General features: G+C 38.6%; 1 protein-coding gene across 1 annotated transcript in view; it reads right to left on the bottom strand.

Annotated features, from left to right (window-relative positions):
* Positions 1-24,224, bottom strand: part of LOC126108847 (uncharacterized) — a 246,408-nt gene that overhangs the window by 112,858 nt on the left and 109,326 nt on the right. Inside the window, exons 10-11 of the mRNA XM_049914214.1 lie at positions 20,869-20,928; positions 13,913-14,005 (exon numbers count right to left, since the gene is read on the bottom strand). Coding sequence (XP_049770171.1) covers positions 13,913-14,005; positions 20,869-20,928 — 153 coding nt within the window. The remainder of the gene's footprint in view (positions 1-13,912; positions 14,006-20,868; positions 20,929-24,224) is intronic.

Consider the following 24,224-nt stretch of genomic DNA (forward strand, 5'->3'; position numbering starts at 1 on the left):
TCCATCTCAGTCTTACAAGCAGCTAGGGAAATAGACGTCCACCTAGACAGAGTCCCACATACCTAGGTAGGCTTTATACACCTGAGGTGTGGCAGGTTCCCCAGAGGTTGCCAGATAATGGCTGTTTCACCACAACATGCACACATCTCATCAGTGTGCAGCTCACCTTGACATTGATGGTTTATTTTATAGAGTTTTTTACCACCCTCGTGATCTGACTGAGCAAGCCAAGACTGTGACAAACAACATTCCAACACTGTGCCACACAGTGCTTGCTGAAGCATACCCAGAGTTTATAGTGACAGTGGACCGGCAACATTTACCAGTCTCCAGCTCAAGAACCTGAGGGTCTCCAAGCCTTTATCCAGCAAATGAATGCTGAGTTGCTCAGGGTAACTTTTGTCAATGCAGCTGAGTGACATCTTCAACAACCCCTTATATTCCAATCATTTTCAAGATGCAGGTGCAACAGGAGAAAGCAGTGAAAGGAAATTTAAAACCTCAGCATGCAGAGCATATGCTGAAAGATAACACACACACACACACACACACACACACACACACACACACACACACACACACACACACACACACACACGCACACAATAGCGTCACCCACAATTTAAGATGGGTAATGTCAGAAGTTACTGATGGTAGATATAAATAACAAACACTCTGACCGTCTACTGTTTGATCAGGGAGAAAGCACAATTCCAAGCAGTATTTATACTAAAACCTCCAAGTCTATTTATATAGCCACTCGCTAATTTAATCTCAACTACCTCCTTAACTGGAACAGCATGCTAGCACACACACACACACACACACACACACACACACACACACACACAATAGCGTCACCCACAATTTAAGATGGGTAATGTCAGAAGTTACTGATGGTAAATATAAATAACAAACACTCTGACCGTCTACTGTTTGATCAGGGAGAAAGCACAATTCCAAGCAGTATTTATACTAAAACCTCCAAGTCTATTTATATAGCCACTCGCTAATTTAATCTCAACTACCTCCTTAACTGGAACAGCATGCTAGAATCTCTGATAGGATAATTTTGCAATAGCAGTTTTGTTCCGTTGTTGTAAGTTTGACACATTCAGTATGTTCTCCATGGTTCTGACGGTCTGGCAAGACTATGACATGCCACAACAGCAAAGGATATGGTAGACACCCTTGTCATGCAAACCAAGATCATCCTTTATGGATCTTAATCTTGGATGGTTATTGAAAAATACATTTCACTTCATGTTTTCACAGAATACAAAGAATCCTGTCATAAATGTTACCTGCATATGACAAAAATGCAACAGATTTTGGTTTCTCCACATTATTGTCTTCATTCATTTGATATATGATAGATCAATAGAGCAATGCATGTCTGATCTGTCTTTCAAAACAACCATCTCGATGCAAAGTGGCATCGTTGTGAGCTAACTGAGCTGAGTAACTTTCACAGTCTGCAATGATGTGAGCCCAATGAACCACGATATGAAGTGCCCCTTCACACTGACCTGCATAGTGGCAACTATCAGCCTTGAGGATACAAATCACTGTGAGCTGGCTTTCTATAAATGTCATGTCCCAAAGTACCATCAACCTCCCTCCTCGACAGCTCATCACAGATGGGAAGGCAACCATTCTTTTTCACCTCAGTCATGAAGCAAATATTCAATCCATCTGAATTCAAGTGTTCTAAAGAGCATTTAAATTCAAGCCTCCATGAAGCCAAACAACAAAAGTATCATCTACATATCTGAACAAATACACAGGTTTCAATGCAGCTGACTGCAGTGCACATTTCTTGAAGTCTCTCATGAACAGATTGACAATAATAGGTAACAAAGGTCTTCCCATCACAACTCAAGAGATTTTTTTGTATCTTTTAGCATATACTCTGCATCCTGAGGTTTCCAATTTCTTGCACAGTGCTTTATTATGTTGGAGCCTCAAAATTGATAGGGTGCATATGTGTGGGAATATTGGCAGTTGTCGAAGCCATTACCTGATCATACAATGTACCTGACTATGTTCCCCTAAGTTATTTGACCATTTTATAGGCTGGGAGAAATTCGGATTTCACAGTGTAAAGGGGTCTTGGCCCTCGGTCCAGATCACGGAGACATCAACAATGAACAGGAACCAGACATCCAGTTTGGTGTTTTGAGAGTCTAGGTCTCAAAATTCGATTTTTCTGCCTTTCATGAAGAGTTGCCTTAACCATTAGGTCAACTAAAACATAAGCTGTCACTTGTTTTCAATCTACTACTTATGAACAAACATACATGGTTTGGCATTCCAATGATGGAGGACTGACTTCGCTTGCTGCAATGGAAATTTATAGATTGAATTAAGTTCACCAATGCTGAATCAAGTCAATGGTGATGTACTCAACAAAGATGCAATTATGTCAAATATCACTCATGTAATGTTCAGAAACCAGTGAGAATGAAAGTTCGAGACACATTAGGATAACCTAATGGTTACAACAATCAGTCAGGGAAAGCAAGAAATCAGCTTGAAATCTTTCTCTGACAAATTTTCATCACTGTAGTGCATTGTGAGAACCTGCTGTTTTCAGTTGAGAATGAACTCACAAATTGTGATTATGATGCTGCATTAGCTGTAGAATATTTCAGAACAAATGAAAATTTGTGCTGGACCGAGATTCCAACTCAGATTTCCCTTGTCACAAATGTTCACCCTACCACTTTGGCTACCTGGGCATGTCTCCAGGAACAAAGACAATAACTAGAGAAAACAGTGTCTCGTCCTGAGTGTCTATCACAGTAACACAGTACAAGCACAAGGGAGTTAAGACACCATGACAAATGGAGATATGACCTGCTCCTAGAGGTATGCTCGGACAGCCAATGTAGTTAAGAGCACCATTTACAACATGTGGGAAATCCAGTTTTGTGACCCAGTGTGGCACAAATTTTCACTTGTTCTGAAATATTCTACAGGTGGTGTAGAACCATAACCACAGCTAGAAAGCTCATTCTAAATTTTCATCTTTCACAACACTTATTTTACTGTCATCACTCACAACACTCATTACCCTAGAGTTCCACATGTCTGAGGCTTTCTTCACTGATATTATTGTGCCTTAACAGTTCTTCTGCTCATCACATATTTTCATTTCATATCAATACAGTTAATATCATGAAGATACACTGATGTGTGATGTAACAAAGAAATGTTATGTTACAATGTTAGATTGTTTAGCTTGCACAGTCATGAAATGTATTCACAGTTATAAATATGAACCAATTCCACGTGTATAATAAAATGATGACAATGAAAATTTGTGGCAGACCAGGACTCAAACCCATATTTCACACTTTAGAAGAATGGTTGCCTTAATGGCATTGGCTATCCAATGGCCACACCCACACTCTGTAAGTCATCTTCCACATGTTGTAGCTGTACTCTCATACCCCATTTATGTGATTTCTGTACAGGGGAGACATTTTATTTGTAAGTCACACACACATGTCCAAAGGAACAGGCATAAGGGTGATTACAGCTGCTATGAACGACATGAAATTTATTTGCAGTTGTGAATATTAATCACTCTATGTATGGAAGTTTGGATGTGGCCATGAGTCATGTTCAGATACCCAACACAGTTAAGGCAACCACTCATATAAATCGGGAAATTCAGGTTAGAGTTCCAGTCCAGAACAAATTTTCATTGTCACCATTCCATTATAATCCTGGAAGTGGTTCATATTTGCAACTGTGAGTAGATTTCATGTTTTTCATAGAAGCTGTAGTCACTGCAGTGCCTGTTCCTTGAGACATGCATGCCCTACTGAAGGAACATCGGCACTGCAATTTCGTATTCGTAGCTAGTACAGTGACAATATGCACATTGAGGGTTTAAATGTTTAAAAGTTATGCTTTTCTGTTCACCAACAGAGGAATTCTTCCTGCATACCAAAGTTGACAGTGATGCTATTTAGCTACCCAAATACTGTAAGAACATCTCAAGACAGTCCTAAGCTAAAACTTCCACAGAACCAAATGCCTGGCCCTGACTGTAGGGTAGCACTGTCCAGTCTATCACAATTTATTTTGTAGCAAATCAGGATTTGAGAAAGAAAAGAATAATCCTCCCTCAATTTTAGTGTATATCAATGCAAATCAACATACATTTTTGAGGATTACCAGAAGTTACCATTCTCATGTGCATATGCTATTTTGTAGTAAATTCAGATCTGTGATTTAGTTGCTGTAGCACATATTTTAACAAACATATCATGTTATACCTAGTTTTCCCTTTCACGGGGAGTGTATGTTGTCTACATTTAACCCAAATTAACACTATTTTTTAATTTGTTAGTGACTATAACCTTAAAAATGTTTCAGGAAATAAATAATTTTTAATATAGAATTTTCTGTTGTCTTAATAGAGATTTTGTTTTGTGTACTAACTGCTTCACATCTTAAAGGGAATTAGCTGCAATTTTAGCTCAATTGTTAGAAGATAATCAGCAGGCTTAGTTTAAAGTTACTCATTCACTGTCCTGTAAAACATTGCACAAACCACAATGCAGCCCCACTGTGAATGCTGTCCTTGGACACGGGATGAGTTAGTTCACGTTTGTAAGCATCTGGAAACCACCCTGAATATTCTCAAATGATTGGCAGTTGCTGCAAATAAGTGTGTTAGAATAGCTCCGTTGAGTCATGTCAAAAGGTACCAAAAGTACCTCAAATACTACCCTCTTCTCTGTAGGTAGTACCAGATTTGTCCAGTACCGGATCTGTCACTTGCACACTTTCTGGTGAATGGAATGTCAATGGCAGATCTAGAGTGACCTGTGAATGGCTGACAGAAAACAACCAGGGCTCAAGGTGTTGTACTGATACTCTAACCAACAAGTTTGAGGTATTTTCTTTCACTGAAACTAAAGCTGGGCCAGTGGGAATCCTTCATCTGATGGGAAACCTGCTTTATCCTGTGTGAAGAGGAGGCAAATACAGAAGGGTAAAGGCCTATTAATCTTCTGTAGTTCCAATGTATGATGAACGGTACATGGCAGCAAGGAACAGGAAGAAACACCAGGTGCATTCAGTGCATAAGTCTGGGAGTCCTATTCAGTATGTTGAAGAGGCTATTCTACCAGCCACTGAAGGAACAGGATGCAACCAGCTGCAGATTGTGGTGCACATTGGAAGAAATGATGCCTACTGTCTGGGCTCCGAGATCATACTTTGATCATTCCAGCGACTAGCAAAGAAAGTTGAAAAGACCAGTCTTGCAGACAGAGTTTCAATGAAGTTTACAATTTGCAACATTATTCACAGAGCTGATTATGGCCCCTTGATTCTGAGTCAAATGGAAGAACCAGAGACTTTAAAGGTTCTGTGACAAGCTTGGTTGCAACTTCCTGGACTTGGGCCATAGGATTGAGAACTATAGGGTTCCTCTAAATGGGGTAGCTGTGCACTAGACATTGCTTTTCCCGAGCTTTTCGGAAGAGTTTGACATGGATGCATCAACAGTGGGGCGCAACCTGAGGCAACATGTTTCAAGCAAATCTGGGCTACTTGACTACATTCAATCACAGCCAGTAGGCTGTAAACAGTCAATTTTGCCACATTAAGAATCAATCTGTTTGTTTTCTTTTGGATACTGTTATGTCTGGTGGGTGCATCAAAATAAGGAAGTAGTCACTTGAGTGTAAATAGTCAATCTCCTGGCACAGAGTAGTGTGCTGGTAACTGAGGATAGAGGAGTTATCAAAAAGATGGCAACCTCCTAGCATTGCTAAAGTGCTCTGCCCCATGTCCAGCTGACGTTGAGATTCTGTCAAGAAGAGGTGCTCAACAGTCTAGACTGAAAGTGCAGGTCCCACAACACATTTTGTGCATTTAAATTCCCCACATACAGCTGAGAAATGGGAGAGGCAGCTACGGAATAAATTTAGGAGTACCCGATTGTAAAGGGGCACTTAGAGTGAACAGACATGAGGCACTGGAATATTACAACCACTGCTGGGATGTTAAGTGGTGAGGAAAAGATGAGAGAAGAGAGACTGGGATATTACAATGACTCCTGGGATGTTAGTGGTGAGGGAAAGAGGAGAGAAAAGGCACAGAAGGATCATCTCTTTTAGGCCTCTGCTCATGAAAGTATGGAGTCTATAGCCTCTTAACACAAAGATACCAGATTCTTAATAAAAGCACAAAGATCCACACTCCCAGCACATTTTGGACCGAATTTTGCTCTCTGTAAAATGGGTACATTGTTAGCGAAGAGAATCATTTTAATTTCTCTCTGACATTTCTGAGTCGATACAGCAATGGTTGAGAAGTTGTTTTGAGACTTTCTGGCTTCCTGGGACTGATCTAGGTAACTGCACCATCTGTGCTTCTATAGTCATCTGATTTGACTCCTGGCATCATTAGAGCATGGTAACAGGAGATCTTCAATCTTTTGTTTGTCACTCTTGTCTGTGGGTTCTTTTTCAAAGGGAGCAGTAGGGATTTCATTAGTTGGTACACAATGTCAAATTGTTCTCAAACTGCTTAGAGGGATAAACCTCCTTGTGACATACACGGCAAGCACAAAAGAACTTTACACTTTCAAAAATTCATACAAATAATAAAGGAGAACTTAGCTTCAAACCTTAACCAGTTAATAGAGTATCTCTGGAACATTTTATTAAAAATTGGGAGCAATAATTTTATTGCAGGCTGCCACTCACAGAGAGTGCTAGCATAGAAAATAGCAACTAAACCACAAAAAAGTGAGTGTTTCTCCAGTTTAGCAAAATGGAAGTCAATAACTACTTTTAACAAGAATTTCATGCACACTTCCACCAGGAGCCACCCAGCAGAGTCTCCATTTATGCCTAGTACAAACAGTTTGAGGAGAAAGGCTGTTGGTCTGCTGGTGAGCCCTCATGTTGAAACAGAATGTTGACAGCATTCAAATGAATCAAAATGAAACTGATGCAGTGAGTAAGTTGGATGCTTTAGGTGCCAGAGCAACCATTTCCAAAAGCCTGCTAAACACTTGTGCATAAAACTGTACAGATTGCCATTGGTGTAGACCCTCACTTCAGGAGATTATGCTGCATTATCTGACTTCTGAACTGAGACATTGGAAAGAATGGATAATGACAATACATCAAAGAAGTTAATTTTTAGTGACTGCGCAACTTTCATGCTACTGGTGGCTCAATGTTGATTCCTGGGGAACACAAAACCATAATTTCTCCAGTCAACAAACGACATTCACTCAAGATCAATATGTAGTATGTAATTGTGATAAAATTCATGGACTCTCCTTTTTTTGTGGAGAAAACTGTCACAGGTATTTGGTACCTTGATATGTTTTCTTTGTGGCTTCTGCCTCAATTGGAAGGTGACTCCAATAACTTCATCTTGCAAAAAGATGGTGCAGCACTTCACTTCCACTTGACTGTACAGGAACACGTAAACACATATCTGCGAGCCATCGGCTGTGCAAGTGCTGATGAGATTGTGTAGTACAGATGGTCATCATGATCACCATATTTAATCCCTTGACTTTTTTTTATGGCGTCATGTGAAAGAAAGTGTTTGTCCTTCCACTAACATAATCCTTGCGATAGCTACAGAAGTGAATCGCACTATGAAGTCCCTGTAAAATTAAAAATGGAAAAGGGGGAGGGGGGAATCTTCCAGAGATATCTCATTAGCAGAATAATGTTTAAAGTGAATAACTTATCTTGTTTTGTTTGTATAAAATTTAGAAAAAAAAAAGAACGTTAAGTTCTTTCCTGCACACCTTGCACATTTTCCTGAAACCTTTTTGATGATTTGAAGAAGACTAACAGTACAATTATACACTGATGATCCAAAACACGATGACCAACTTCTTAATAGCATGTTGGTCCACCAATGAAACACAAAATGGTAAAAGCATTGTGTAACAGATTTCTCTAGTCGTGATAAGTTTCTCAAGCATTCTGGCATTAAATGTCTACACCCAGATCACGCAATTCCCATATATTATGGGCTAGTTGTTGTAGGTGTGAACTTGGTACCCAGCAGTGTCCCAGCTGTATTTCATATTCTTTATATCAAGCAAATTTGGTGGACAAGACATCATTGTGAGTTTACTATGATACTCCTCAAATCATTGTATCACAATCCTGGCCTTGTGACATGGACAGTTATGCTGCTGGAAGATGCTATCACCACAGAGGAAGGTGTGAAACTTCGAGGGATGCATGTGGTTTTCTATGATGTCCATGTACTTGAAATTGCTTTTGACTATTGTCACTAGATCCTGTGCAAGCACAGGTATATACTTCCACCACAGCATAACACTTCCCCCATCAGCCTGTGTCCATGGTGCTGTGCACCATTCTGAGCAGCCATTTGTCTAGATAATGGCATATCTGGACACTACTTTCAACCTGCAATGACAAGAAACATGATTCATTTACCTGAGCAACACATTTTCCTTGTTTGGCATTCAATCATGATGATCCCATGCCCACTGTGATCATAACTGACAATGTTATTGGATAAACATGGGAACAACACAGGATTTCTGCTCAGACCACCACATTCAACAATGTGTGCAGAATGGTTTGCTCTAAAACACTTGTGGCTGCATCTCCAATGTATTCTGTCTTCATATCTGCTACAGATCACTGCCTATCCTGCTTCACACTGTGTGTAAGCCTCCAACCTCCACACTGTGTAATGTCAAAAAGTTTGTCACCTACTAATGGTTTCACCATCCTTCAAGCACTTTCCATAGATTTTCACAACAGCAGCATGTGAACAGCCACATAAGCTTTACTATACATGAGATGCACATTCCCAGGCACTGGGCCATAACAATCCACCCACTGTCAAAGTCAGTTATGCAAGTAGATCTCCCCATTTGGGAGTTGTATCAGCACTACATGATTTTCCTTTACTTACGCTCAGCTTATATACTTTTTTAACACATCATGTGCCCACAACACGACCAGGCACCATTCAGTAAAGCAGTGTGTAGTGGCCATAACGTTTTGGTTCACCAATGTGAGTCCGCATTGGTATGTGCACTCACAGGTAAGAATATTAATGGTGGCTCCAGCTTGTGAAGTCTGTATAGAAGAAACCATTTTCAAGGACACTGATTCAGGTTCTCTGATGCAAACAATTATAGCAATATGTTATGGTTATTACCAAGAAATGCAGAACTATTACACGTCAGAATATGATGTTCATCAACACTAGTCTCCTGGATCTTCTTTTCCTCCATAAAAGTTGCATAGTCTCAGTTGCCAAATGTTCACAGTGTTCACGTCAAATGTTGATGCTGAACATGCAGTTAAATCTCCATGTGATAGCTGGTGCAGTCCGAACAGATTGCTTGCCTTTTGAAAGCTGTGTGATATTTTCGTTAGTGTTGATGTTTGGAACAATGCATTAGGTTTGGATGTATGACTTTACCATAAAGTTAATAAACTGTCCTCATGTTCAGGTAATGACAAAGCAAATTAAAGTTAATATAAACCTTGCAGTCTTCCCAAACTCATCATTTGTTCTTTTCATAATTTCCTTCACATTTGTTACTTTTACCCATTGTAGTGGGACGCGAAATTGAAGCGTCACCCATCCACCAGTGTCAGCCCAGTTTGCAGGTGAATATAAGTTTAATTTAGTGTTTTCTTTATGTATTTTGTAATATTTGTAATGTTTGTGAATTATCTAAAGTTTTGTATTCATTTTTATGTTTCATGTATGGAGAGGGTGGCGCAACGAATGGAGACAGCATCTTCACTGCTGAGGCCAGAGAGAAAATTGCTGGCCACTATACGTCGCAGGTCGACAGCCAAAGAGCAACAGAAGATCCTGAAACCGATTTGTTGCGTTGTGCTTCTAAAAACTGAAAAAATAAGAATTTGTAATGTTTCTACAACAATGACGTCATAGAAAGTTTAATCATGTTGTAAATGTTCAGTCCTATCTTGTCAAGGCTCATGTTCACGTCTATATGTAGTATATGTGAAGATAATAAACTAGTGTATACTAGTTTTTTTAAATACGTGTTCCGAGAATTTATTTATGAAGAATTATATTAAGGAAGGAGTATTACTGATTTATTTGACAAGATTATTAATTTTTGACAATGTTCATCATGAGTTTAAGTCTTAAAAGTTTATTCAATGTGGTTTTAATATTTATTAAACCAGATAACTTGCACTAATATAATTTCTGAGAAGAAACAAACGACATCTAAATTGAAAAAAGTTTGCGCAAACCAACTGGACTGAGTGACGTAATTCTGCGCATACGACTCAAATGATGATGTTTTAATTAAAGTTTCATTCAAGAACCATTCAGAGACAACTTTTAAAAAAATTTAAATAATTTTGAAGTATTTTGTAACTGACGTAGGTGACGAAATCTGCACATGGTCATATGTCAAAAGAAAATCATTTATACAAAACTTACGTCGTTACACTACACCATTACCAGCCTCCTTTAAGTTCTTCAAGGCCGCAATAATTAAATAACTTCAAAAAACAACAACATTGCTAGAATAGAGGGTGGAAGTTAGATCTGTTTTGATAATTCTCTATGCAGTCCAACATCACAAGTTTTGATGGAAAATATCTGTTTTCACAAACTGGACTCGCATTCGGGAGGATGACGGTTCAATCCCATGTCCAGCCATCCTGATTTAGGTTTTTGCCTGATTTCCCTAAGTGGCTCCAAGCAAATGCTGGGATGGTTCCTTTGAAAGGGCACGGCCGAGTTCCTTCTCCCTCCTTCCCTAATCCAATGAGACCGATGACCATGCTGTTTGGTCTCAGAAAGCATCCCATTTTTCTGTAGTTTAACAAACTGAGTAGTTCCTGCTACTCATGATAGGGCTTTACGTAAAACACTGACACCTCCTAAAGTGATTCTTCATCTCTTCACAATGTGAAACACATTCTAAGGAAGAGTGACGAGTCTTGCTACTAACAGGCTGTCTGTATTTGGCAGAAGTTCACAATGGGTTATCTGAAGCACTCTTCTTTTACTGAGTGCTCTTAGCTTTATGGACTGAGGATCAGCTTGTATTAAAGACCTGCTAGGGCAATAGCAAACTGGCTCTGCCTTGCTTACGTAAGCAAGTTTCACACAACTGCGATGGACTAGGAGCCACAGAGGTTGCCCACAGGTTCATTTCAACAGCCACCCAGCCCATCACCATGCTGAAGTAAGCAGGGCAGAGCCAGTTTGGTATTGCCCTAGCAGGTCTTTAATACAAGCTGATCCTCAGTCCATAAAGCTAAGAGCACTCAGTAAAAGAAGAGTGCTTCACATAACCCGCTGTGAACGGACTGCCTGATAGTAGCAAGACAGAAGTCTGAACCATTTCAGATCTTAAAAGCAAATCTCCACTCCTGAGAACCACGATGAATGCCAAAGCTTACATTTAGGACCATCTCACACAGAGTAAGATTTGCTGTATGTTTACTTGCTGGCTCACACAGTGGCTCCTTATCAGGCTCCATCATCTGCTAGGTGGCCACCATACATTATCTGTGCACTTGTCCATTATAGCTCAGGAACTATTTTCCTTGTAAACTTCCCTGAATGCTACTTGTGCTGACCAATCAGGAACCCTGTTTGGCATCTAACATCATAGACTACAAGGTGTGAACACTCAAAGAAACCAGTCAACACTCGAGAGGAGATGGAAAGTCATGCACCCATCAGATGATCTACAATCTCTCTCAAACTATTTTAGAGACAATAATAGGTAAAAAACTGATTCTTGCATATCTCATAACTTCATTCATTAGCTTCTTGATGAACTGCTTATCTTTCCATTAAATACTCATCGATGTGTAAGTCGTTCAGATTAAGCAAACTGCTGCAAGAAATTTGGAAAGTTTTCAATGGAAATAAGGGTCACTATGAATTTGCATTTGGTGTATGATAGGCCACATATTGTTGTGCATGAAATGTAGCTAACATATTGAATTAGCCTCTAGACTTTGAAGGATATCACTATCACCAATCCTGATAAAAGTGCTCTATTGTGATCCTGTGCACCAGTAAAAAAGCCGGATTGAAATGTTTATGACATCCCTCATCACTCATACATGGGTACAGATGTCTAAACAAGATTTTGGCAAATGATATAGCATGTAAAGAGGAGAGTATTTTGCCACATGATTAATATTTCTATCAAAACACTCAAGCAGATTTTTTCAAAGAACTAATGTAATTTTTTAAGTGTCATCGATAGTTGGTTAAACACGAATTGCTGTTGCAACAATATATACGAAGAAATTATATGTTTGGTTTTATATTGAGAATGTTTTTTTTTTATATATAAGGTATTGACCTTTCTTGTCCTTAGTTGTTAATTTAATACTACACTGTTTCAAGTTACTGGTAAAGTTTCAACTGCATATGAATATTAGTGAGATAAATGTTTGTCAAGTCTGCTGTGATTTGGAAAAAGAAGCAGATTTTGACATACCAACAATAAAAGTTATGTCTTACTCAAAACTAAGCACTAGTAACATTTCTCTGGATTAAATAAGAGTGAGAAGCCTGGGGTAAATAAATAGCTACTTCTGTTAAAATTCTGGCACAATATCCCAATGTATTTTCAATAGTGACTGATTAGTACTGCATCTGATTTAAAGATATTATTTCTATGTCTCAATTATTTGAGAAATATGAAAACAATTAATATATATCACTTTTAGTTCCAATCCCTATAAATATTCTCAAGATTGGTGATCATTGTTCCAGCATAATGGAAAGCACCGGCACGAAGATGAAGAATGCAAGAGCAGACAAGGCTGTGAAATGACGTCAGACAACAGCCCACTGACTAGGACCACACCACGACATGAGCACCCTCTATATGAAGAGAGTATTAGTGCCATTCCTGCCAGCCTCAGGGAGAGTAGAAGACTGACACTAGTAGAAACCACACCTTAGGAGAGAGCATCTATGATAGCCAGTATCAGTGATCCACAAACTGTGACAAACTTCCATGAACATTGTATATAGCAAAGGAATACTGATTGTTTGCACGTTGACCATCGCTTGCGACATGTTCTTGTACCAAACTTAAGTACTGTCAATCTATTTTAGTGTAACAAGAACCATTAATGTGACTTGCTTGAATTGTTGTATAGCTATCTGAGAAAGCAGCATCCTTTAGGCACTCTATAGGAGTCAAGTGGGCTGGACCCCACAATAGTTATATCCTTTGATGTTTAAAGACTAATTGAATGTCAGCCACACTTCACACTTCATATGCAACATACACCAAAAGCAAATTCATTGTGACCACTATTTACATTTAAAAACTTCCAAATTTCTTCCAGTAGTTTATTTAATATTTAAGTATCAAATAACTATGATTATTTAAAGAAATGACAGGAAGTTCATCATGAAGCTGACAAATGAAGCTATGAGATGTATGAGAACGAAATTTCTTTTTGCAAATAATTTCTTTGCCATTGTCTGAGAAAGACTGCAGATTGGCTCATTTGTTCACCTTGCCATTCATCCAGTCAGTGAGCCTGCTCGTGTCTCTGCTAAATCTTACACCATGTCAAAGCCTGGACATGCGAGCTAGCTGTGTGCAGTCCTTGCAAGTGAACAGTAAATCACACCACCTAGCAAATCTACAGCAAACCTTAATCCATGTAAGATGGGCTTTATGGAAGACTAACGATTCTCACCAGTACACTGCACTGCCTTGGAAATACCAAATTGTCAAAACGTTATCCTGCTGAGAGTGTGTGATTTACCTAGCATGCTTTCCACTTTAAACTATATTGGAGGCATGTGGAGCTTATCACATACTGAGATACAGTAAAAATAAACCTCCAACTTCTACAAGAATCTTGATACATATGTCAAAACTTACTTTAGTGTCAGTTATATTTACTCCTAAATCTAGTTCTGGATCCTCTTTGACGCAGCCACTGAACACTGAGACTACTACTGGACCTTCGAGAACCTGGAAAATGGAAAGTAGTGTTAATTGTAGCTATAAGCAAATAGTGTTAGAGGCTGAATTTAAAGTAAGCGTGGGCAGGAGATACTTCTCATGGAGAAAAATTCAAAGCATGATTTGGGCATTATTATGGGAAAATTCTATATCTTCATTGGTGAGCAGCCTGTTTCTTCATCTAAAATGTTTCCGAACATTTACACTATGCTCACATAGAACAAGAATCCTTGTGGAGTCAAGAAGTTGAGAGTGTTTAATTATCTCATTACATAAATTTTCCAGATTTGAATCATTCACATGCATAATAAATGCAACAAATCCTGTCAGATTTTGGAAACATGTTACAGATTGTGAAAAAAAAAAAGATGCAAGGTCATGTGACAGTCTAAACCAACCTGATGCCACATTAGAACAAAGATTACTGAAGCTAATGAGCCACATTGGTTACACCTTGTGTGACAACTTATAAAAACTATGCAAATATGCTATTTCAGGGCTCAGTTACATTAAAAAAATATTTTGGTACAACTTGAAAATACGAAATTTTAGAAATGGTTGAACGTGCTACCATAACCTTAAGTGCAATGGTGTAGAGCAGGAATATAAATTATCCACAGATATTTTAATCAATAAATGTCTGTATGCTTGTCTGTTGGACATGAAAAATATTTGAAATTACCTGAACGGTGTGATTGCAAACAAGTTATAAACACAAATGTTAATCTTTTTTGTGATGTTTGTAGACGTAAGATATTTATTTGGCAGCTTATTGCTGTCAAAACCTGATGTTTGTTCAATAGTTGAAAGTAGGGTGAAGCAGAATATTAGCTTAAAGAAAAGACAGGTTGGGATCAAACCAGAATACAAAACGAAGAATTCTGCTTATAGGGAGCAGTCACTGGAGTGGTGTGGGCCAGCAGCTTCAGGACAAATTAGGTGCAGGGTACTAGGTCACAAGTTTGGTGAAACCAAGTGCTAGCCTTGGCCAGGAGATAGAAAACTTAGAGCAGCTATGCAGGGACCTTGAGAAGGAAGATCAGGTAATTATAGTTGAGGGAGCAGGAAACAGCCTGGCTATGAATCGAAGATAAAGTATTAGGAGTGACCTGGATAAAATAGGAGCACAAACTGAGTACACAAATGTGGGGTTTGTGGAGGTCTTTCAGCGCCATCATCAGCCCTGGGTAAACACTACTGTAAGGCATGTTAGCACTGAGCTGAACAGGATGCTTCAGACACCTGCAAAATCTCACATAAGTGATGTTCCAGTAAATGCTATTGGTACGCGTGGATACACTACACATGGCCAGCACCTGAATAGGATGGGGAAAAGTAAGTTAGCTTCTCTATTAGCAGAAACTGCAAGGGGGTCCACAGTCACACAAGGGGGTGCCCTGTGGTTAATGGGTCCAGGCAGACAGGGTTTTTAGGTTAAAGCCAAAATCCAGACAGATGACAATGAAAATAAATAGAATAAAAGAAACCACAAGTACAGTTAATAGGGGTAAAGCTGAGGGCAGTATCAACATACTTCATTAAAATATCAGGAGAATAAAAAATAAAGTAGATGAGCTATTAGTGTGTTTAGATGATCTCCAAAATATGAATGAGATTAATATACTCTGTCTGTCTAAACACCATGTAACTGTGGGCATGGATAGTGTCCGTGTAAGTGGGTATAATTTAGCATCTTACACAAGTAGATCTAGGATGGATAAAGGAGGAGTTGCCATTTTCATAAAACAAAGGTATAAATGCAAAACTGTAGAAGTAAGCAAATTTTGTGTTGATCAGAACTTTGAGGTTTGTGCATGTGAACTTCAGCTAGATAATGTAGTATTGATATTAGCAACAGTGTATAGGTCCCCATTAGGAGACTGGGAGCTGTTCATAAAAAATTTTGACTCCTTATTATGCTATCTGTCAGACAAAAAGAAGAAGTTATTAATCTGTGGTGATTTCAATGTAAACTTCCTAAGTAATTCTGATAGGAAAAGTTAACTAGAAGTGTTCATCACAACATATAACTTAAAATCAGTGATCAGTTCCCCTACACGTATAGCTCAGGACAGTAGCACACTAATAGATAATGTATTTATACAGAAAGAGGATGTAAAACAAACATGTGCTTTGCCTGTGGTAAATGGATTGTCAGACCTTGATGCACAACTGATTAACTTACAAAACCTAACAGGGTGAACAGTTCACAAACCATTAAGTAAAAGTGTGAGGTCACTCAACTCGGTATCTATACAGCACTTCAGAGAAAGCTTAAGAAATGTTAATTGGGGAGATGTATATAATGAGCCAAATGCTAGTGATAAGTGCAACATACTTCTTGATAAATTTATATCCCTCTTTTAACATTGTTTCCCAAAGAAAATTACTAATTGTAACACCAAACACTTTTCAAAGAAACCTTGGTTTAGTACAGGTATTAAAGTGTCTTCAGAAAGAAAAAGAAACCTGTATGAGACACCAAGAACTAGTAAAGATCCAGAAGTAGTTTTACATTATAAAAATTATTATAAAATTATAAAAGTTGTAAGAAAATCAAGAAATATGTATGTTAGAGAAGAAATTAACAACTCTGGCAATAAAATAAAATCAATATGGAATGTTGTTAGAAGGGAGACAGGAAAAGTAACCACTGGGGTAGGTTGTATTACTGTTAAAGAGAACGAGACCATCCTAACCAACAGTACACAAGTAGCTAATATATTTAACAACCATTTCTTAAGTGTAGGAGAAAAAATTGGCGAGAACAGTTCAAAAGAAAAAGCTAGGCAGTACAAAGAAGAGTCTGTTTCGAAAAAATTTAGTGAGATTAAGTTTCACCTAACAAACTCTTGTGAAATAAGTAAAATTACACTACTGGCCATTAAAATTTCTACACCACAAAGATGGCGTGCTACAGATATTAAATTTAACCAACAGGAGCAAGGTGCTGTGATATGAAAATGAATAGCTTTTCAGAGCATTCACACAAGGTTGGCATCGGTGGTGTCTCCTACAACATGCTGACACGAAGAAAGTATCCAACCGATTTCTCATACACAAACAGCAGTTGACCGGCGTTGCCTGGTGAAATGTCGTGATGCCTCGTATGAGGAGGAGAAATGTGTATCATCACGTTTCCAACTTTGATAAAGGTCGGATTGTAGCCTATTGCTATTGCGGTTTATCGTATCGCGACATTGCTGCTCGCATTGGTTGAGATTCTATGACTGTTAGCGGAATATGGAATCGGTGGGTTCAGGAGAGTAATACGGAATGCCATGCTGGATCCCAATGGCCTCGCATCACTAGCAGTCAAGATGACAAGCATCTTATCTGCATGGCTGTAATGGATCGTGCAGCTACGTCTCGATCCCTGAGACAACAGATGGGGACGTTTGCAAGACAACAACCACCTGCATGAACAGTTTGACGATATTTGCAGCAGCATGGACTATCAGCTCAGAGACCATGGCTGCGGTTACCCCTGATGCTGCATCACAGACAGGAGGCTCTGTGATGGTGTACTCAACGACGAACCTGGATGCACAAATGGCAAAACGTCATTTTTTTGGATGAATTCAGGTTCTGTTTACAGCATCATGTTGTTTGCATCCATGTTTGGCGACATTGCGGTGAACGCACATTGGAAGCGTGTATTCGTCATTGCCATACTGGCATATCACCCGGCATGATAGTATGGGGTGCCACTGGTTACACATCTCGGTCACCTCTTGTTCACATTGACAGCACTTTGAACAGTGGATGTTACATTTCAGATGTGTTACGACCCGTGGCTCTACCCTTCATTCGATCCCTGCGAAACCCTACATTTCAGCAGGATAATGCATGACCACATGTTGCAGGTCCTGTACTGGTCTTTCTGGATACAGAAAATGTTCAACTGCTGCCCTGGCCAGCACATTCCACAGATCTCTCACCAACTGAAAAGTTTGGTCAATGGTGGCCGAGCAACTGACTCATCACAATACGCCATTCACTACTCTTGATGAACTGTGGAATCACGTTGAAGATGCATGGGCAGCTGTACCTGTATGCCATCCAAGCTCTGTTTGACTCAATGCCCAGGCGTATCAAGGCTGTTATTATGGCCAGAGGTGGTTGTTCTAGGTACTGATTTCTCAGGATCTATGCACCCAAACTGCATGAAAATGTAATCACATGTGAGTTCTAGTATAATATATGTGTCCAATGAATACCCGTTTATCATCTGCATTTCTTCTTGATGTAGCAATTTTAATGGCCACTAGTGTATTAAATCTCTGAAAAATTAATGTTCAGTTGGAGTAGATGACATCTCTAATAAGATATTAAAACAATGTGGAGCATTTACAGCTGATGTTCTGAGTCACATATGTAATGCGTCACTAACTATAGGTATTTTCGCAGACAGGTTAAAATATGTCATTGACAGGCCTCTCTACAAAAAGGGGGACACCACAGATGTCAATAACTATCAGCCAGTATCCTTGCTTACAGCATTCTCAAAAATCTTCGAGAAAGCAATGTACTCTAGAGTGGTTAACCATTTCAACAGTAATGGGATACTTAGTAAATCACAGTTCGGATTTCAAAAATGTTTTTCCACTGAGACAGCAATACACAATTTCACTGTCCACATAACAGTCTTTAAATAGTAAAATGTCACCAATAGGATTTTTTTGTGACTTGTGAAAAGCATTTGATTGTGTGAACCATGACATTATGTTACAGAAATAACAATTCTATGGTATAAATGGAATAGCATGTGAGTGGTTTAAGTCATACCTACAGAACAGGAAGCAAAAAGTTTCCTCATATGGGTCAAGTGATTTAAATAAATTTGCCACTTCATCTAACTGGGGTGAAATTACATTAGGTGTTCCACAGGGTTCAATGATGGGTCCCCTTCTGTTCTTGATACATGGGAACGACCTCCCTTCCTATCTGAAACAGGAAGCTGAACTGACACTGTTTGCTGATGATACAAGCATAATTATTAATCCAGTAAAAGAAAGTCAAATTAAAAATGATACAAATAAGGTCTTTGGAAAAGTCATTAATTGGTTTCCTGCAAATGGGCTTGCTCTAAACTTTGAAAAAACACAGTACATCTAATTTTCTACTGCAAAAAGTACAATTCCTTCAATAAATATAAAACATCAACAGAAGTCAGTAGACAGGGTTTGGGTGTACATATCTTAATTGGAAAATTCATATTTTAGATCTCCTAAAGCGACCAGGTTCAGCAACGTTTGCGATTAGAATAATTGCCAATTTTGAGGATATAGAAATTAGTAAGCTAACATACTTTACATATTTTCACTCTCTGTCATACGGAATAATACTTTGGGGTAACTCAACATTTAGAGAAAAAGTATTCACTGCTCAAAAGAAAGTGGTTAGAATAATGTGTGGGGTTCATAGTCACACATCTTATAGGCATCTTTTGCTTACAACAGCCTCACAATACATATGCTCATTAATGAAATTTGTTCTCAACAACATGGATTAGTTTAAAAACAACAGTGACATTCATGATTACACTACCAGAAAAAAAACTTACACTATCCTTTGCTCAACCTATCTTTGGCACAGAAAGGGATAAAATATGCTGCTATAAAATTTTTCAACAAATTACCAGATGAAATAAGGTGTCTGACAGACAGAAGCAATAGCTTCAAAAATAAACTGAAATCCTATCTCCTTGACAACTCCTCCTATACCATAGATGAATTCTTGAATAGGAATAAATAAATCTATAAATATAGTATATGCATTTTGTGCTATTTAAGGGAATGGGGTAAATAATAGAAATGTTAAAATTTTGTTTCATATGTGCATTTCTTGTGCACTTGAAACATTCCTCATCATAACAGCTAGCTTTCACAGCTACACGTTTCATATATCAGTAAATCAAAACATAAAAAAATAATCAGATAGTGTTTTGAATGAAGGTCACTTAATTGGAATGTCTTCTGTATCATATTTCCTATAGATATTTTCACACACACACATGAAGAATTACTTAGTATCTCAACAATGGCATGATGTGTAGTTGGTATGAACTTTTTACGCACTTCAGTGATGGAAGGTTATTGCTATGGGCAACTTACTGAATATACATACTTAACTGTTTTTATTCCTTCACGCTGTCAAGATTTAATAACCTAGCAACAGGAAGGCAATGGAACTCACCCACTGCCTTCGTGCAAAATACAAATGTCAACATCAAAACAGTAACTTCACTGAAGTGATATCCAGCAACATCTTCAGACAAAGAAATTCAATAATTTTGCCATCTTAAATGAACTAAATGTTTGTTTACCTGATGGTATTATTTTATTTACAAAGCATATAATTATACTGACGTTCAAATCCACAGTAACTACAAGATGCAAGCAGCATCATCCACATCCACCTGGCACCATTACTATGTACATGAAGGATGGAGTCATTATGGTTCCTGTTTGGCGAATTGTGTGTGTTTTTGTAGGGGTGTGGGTGTGTGTGGGGGTGTGGCTGTGTGTAGGGAGGGGGTGTGCAATTATATGAAAAAGGAACAACAGTAATTTGAATATCTCTGTTGATATTACATTTTTTTGTGTGTTATGCACCCATCATCAGACGTAACTCCCTATTATCATTTCTGTTTAGTACTGATATCCCATAATACTCATTACTGTAACATCAATGGTCAGATTATTCCCAAGAAATTACTGTGTCTATTTCACAAGAGGAAATAACTTTTAAGCAGAGATATCTACTCACCTACTGAGATCCATGTAGGTAGCTCAGTACTAAATAACAGCCAACTACATTATTTAGCAAAGTGAAAAATTAGCAGAACTTAATATGCAGTAGCTACATACCTCTTTTTTAATGCTTTGCAGATTACAAATGTGAAGTGGATCATCAGCAATTGCCTCAATCTGTAACAAGGCAATGAGAAAATGGAACCAAAATAATTTACATCATTGGGATTCACAGAGGTATGTGTGTGTGGTGTGTTTTCCATTTCATGCAAAGTAATACTGTGCTCCTTGAATAGTTGAGCAGGTTCCCTCAGTTGTAATTTCATACTTGGAAAGAAAAGCTATATATGCACAGATCAAATTTTCTGAATGAGTTTAACATGCTAGTCTTTAGAATACCACAGTAAACAGCTAATTTTACAGCTTTTTCACTTCATGTAAAACAGGACAATGCATTTATGAATGATACTGAGCACTCCATTATTGGTTGTAGTGCTGTTGTCAGTTTTTATACTGAAGCACGAAAAAAACTGGTATAGGCATGTTATTCAAATACAGAGAGCTGTAACAGGCAGAGTATGGCACTGCCAATGGCAATGCCTATATAAGTCTACAAGTGTCTGGCACAGTTGTTAGATTGGTTACTGCTGCTACAATGGCAGATGATCCGGATTTAATTGAGTTTGAATGTGATGTTACAGTCAGCACACGAGTGACGGGACACAGCATCTCCGAGGTATCGATGAAGTGGGGATTTTCCAGTGTGACCATTTCATGAGTGTGTTGTGAATATCAGGAATCCTGTACAACATCCGATCTCAGACATCACTCTGGCTGGAAAAAGATCCTGCAAGAATGGGACTGACGACGACTGAAGAGAATTGTTCAACATGACTGAACTGCAACCCTTCTGCAAATTGCTGTAAATTTCAATACTGGGCCGTCAACAAGTGTCAGCATGTGAACCATTCAACAAAACATTCGTAGTGTCCATTCCCTTCAGAACTACTTCAGACATTACTCAAGTCTATGCCACATCGTGTTGCGGCACTTCTGCATGCTTGCAGGGGTCCTACGTGATATTAGGCACATGTACCAGTTACTTTGGCTCTTCAGTGTATATCACAAGATGAAATAACATTTACATAGAGAACTCTACTCATCCAATGAGATCCAGAAGAAGGAGTCACTGGCTCCAAAAGCTTGTGAAAGTTAAATTTTTTTTTGTGTGTTGTTCCCCTGCCACTGCTTGGTGAGTAAATTTTTTTATTTGCCCATTTACATTAAACAGAAAGAAATGATGACCAAGTAAGAGTATTATTTTTTATTGCCATTTATATCACAATATGACATAAGAAAAATGTTTATGCATCACCAACTGATACTACTGATATATCAACTCACTTATTAAACACATTCAAAGTACGCAAAATAGTAGACACTGAAAAATTCTTCAGGAATACTTGCAAAGTTCCAAGCACTTTTTGATAGAAACAATTAAAAATACAAGGAAAAAATTCTTAAGTTTCAATACATGCAATTTCTTCCTCAAGGATGAAGAGGGAAAGTTTGAAAATGGAGGGCATGTCACTCAGATCTATGGCTGAGAAAGGCAAATCTGAGGATACAGAAAGATGAAAGAGGGTAGGATGTCAAGGACAGTACACTGGTAAGCACTGTGGCAATTTACATGATAACTGAAGGATAAACAAAGGAAGCAAAGCTGAATTAAAGACAAAAAAACTAACCCATATGAATAGCACAATTAAAAATTGTGAGAGCTGTTGAAAAGGAGAGTGGGAGAAACGAAAAACAGACATAGGGGGAAATATGAAGATAAAAACATAAAAAGTGGCAAGGGATACAATGAAATTACATTCATAGAAAGAAGGGGAAGACATTTATCACTAGTCTAGATAATTATCCCAGTGTTTGGAGTCCTTCCAGAAAATAAAATAAAAGAATCAGGACCACAATGCAAGGATTGTAACAAGTTGGTACAGTCCTTATGAAAATGTAACGGAAATTCCCAAGGGACTTAAATAGGAACGCTTGCAAGAAAGAAAACATAGCTCTCAGGACACACTACTACATAAATTTACAGAATTTGAGGAGCCACAGCAGTAAGAGGAGTGTCCACTTACAAGCTTTAATGCTGCCTGCTGGTATTTCAGGCACGTAATGCAGTAAAGACAGTATAGAGGCAAAGCAGAGACGAAAAATAATCATTCTACCAATGACACAGCTAACAAATGGGAAAATCCACTCGCGTGAAAGACTCTGTCAACGGGCAGGTTGTTATTGCCCAGTATGTGGGAACAATTAAATAGGAAATTGCAAAGTTGGCATCTGCTTGCCATGCTTCATTACAAAATTTGGAGGCCAGAGGCTGGCTGGCTGGCTTGCTTTGTAAAACAGGATAGGCAGCTATCTGTTGCAGATCTGATGGTAGTACAATGCCATCGCAGACACAAGTGTTTTGCAGCACAGTGTTCACTGCACACTGTCAAGCATGAGGCTTCCCATCAGATGACACCTGTGTGTTCCCATTTTTACCCAACATCACCTTCAATTATGACTGCAGTGGACACAGATTCACCATGACTGGACCATGCAATAATGGAAACTTATTGCCTGGTCAGGTAAATCCCATTCCTTGTCACACCACGTCAATGGTGATCTCCATACACACTGTCATACAGGTGACAAGCTGATCAAAACGTGCATCACATCATGAATGTGTATCAGTGGGAGCAGTATTACGCTAAGGGGGACATACACTGGTCTTCCATGTGGTCTGAGGTAGTAAAGTCATTATGGCAGCTTTGAACTATATTTACATTATTGTGGACTGCCTGCATCCTTGTATGCTTGATGGTATCCCCGACAGGAATGCCATCTTCCAGCAGGATAACTGACTGTCACAAGCAGAACTGTACAACAGAAATCTTAGTAGCATGGCAGAGGACTCTCAATGTTTCAGCCACAAAATTTACGTAATCTGAACCAAATGAAACACACCAGGGAAGCTGTCAAAAAAATGGACAATCTGTAATTTATAGGAACCTTGTGATCTGTGCATAGACATCTGGTGCCACATACCTCAGAAAACTACCAAGGACTTGTTGGATTGATCCGACACACAATCTCTGCTGTACTGCATTCTAAAGGTGGACCAATATGCAAACCAGGTACTCATAATGCTTTACCCCATCAGTGGATGTCCTGCTTTTACACAGACTGCAGTTGGGCCCACTCATTGTTATGCAAAGCAGAAATTTTAAATGCAATAAAGAATGTACATGCCGAGAAGACAAAGCTTACAAAATGTGGATATTATGAAACTGCTCTCCCCCATGTCACCATCCCATTGTGGGAGTATTGCACACACCATATTTGGGAGAAACCAACAGTGAGTACTGCTAGTTCTGCATGTAGCTCAAATAATTGAACAAAAAACTACTATTACAATA

The sequence above is a fragment of the Schistocerca cancellata genome, chromosome 11 (genome assembly GCF_023864275.1).
Source record: "Schistocerca cancellata isolate TAMUIC-IGC-003103 chromosome 11, iqSchCanc2.1, whole genome shotgun sequence".
Lineage (NCBI taxonomy): Eukaryota > Metazoa > Arthropoda > Insecta > Orthoptera > Acrididae > Schistocerca > Schistocerca cancellata.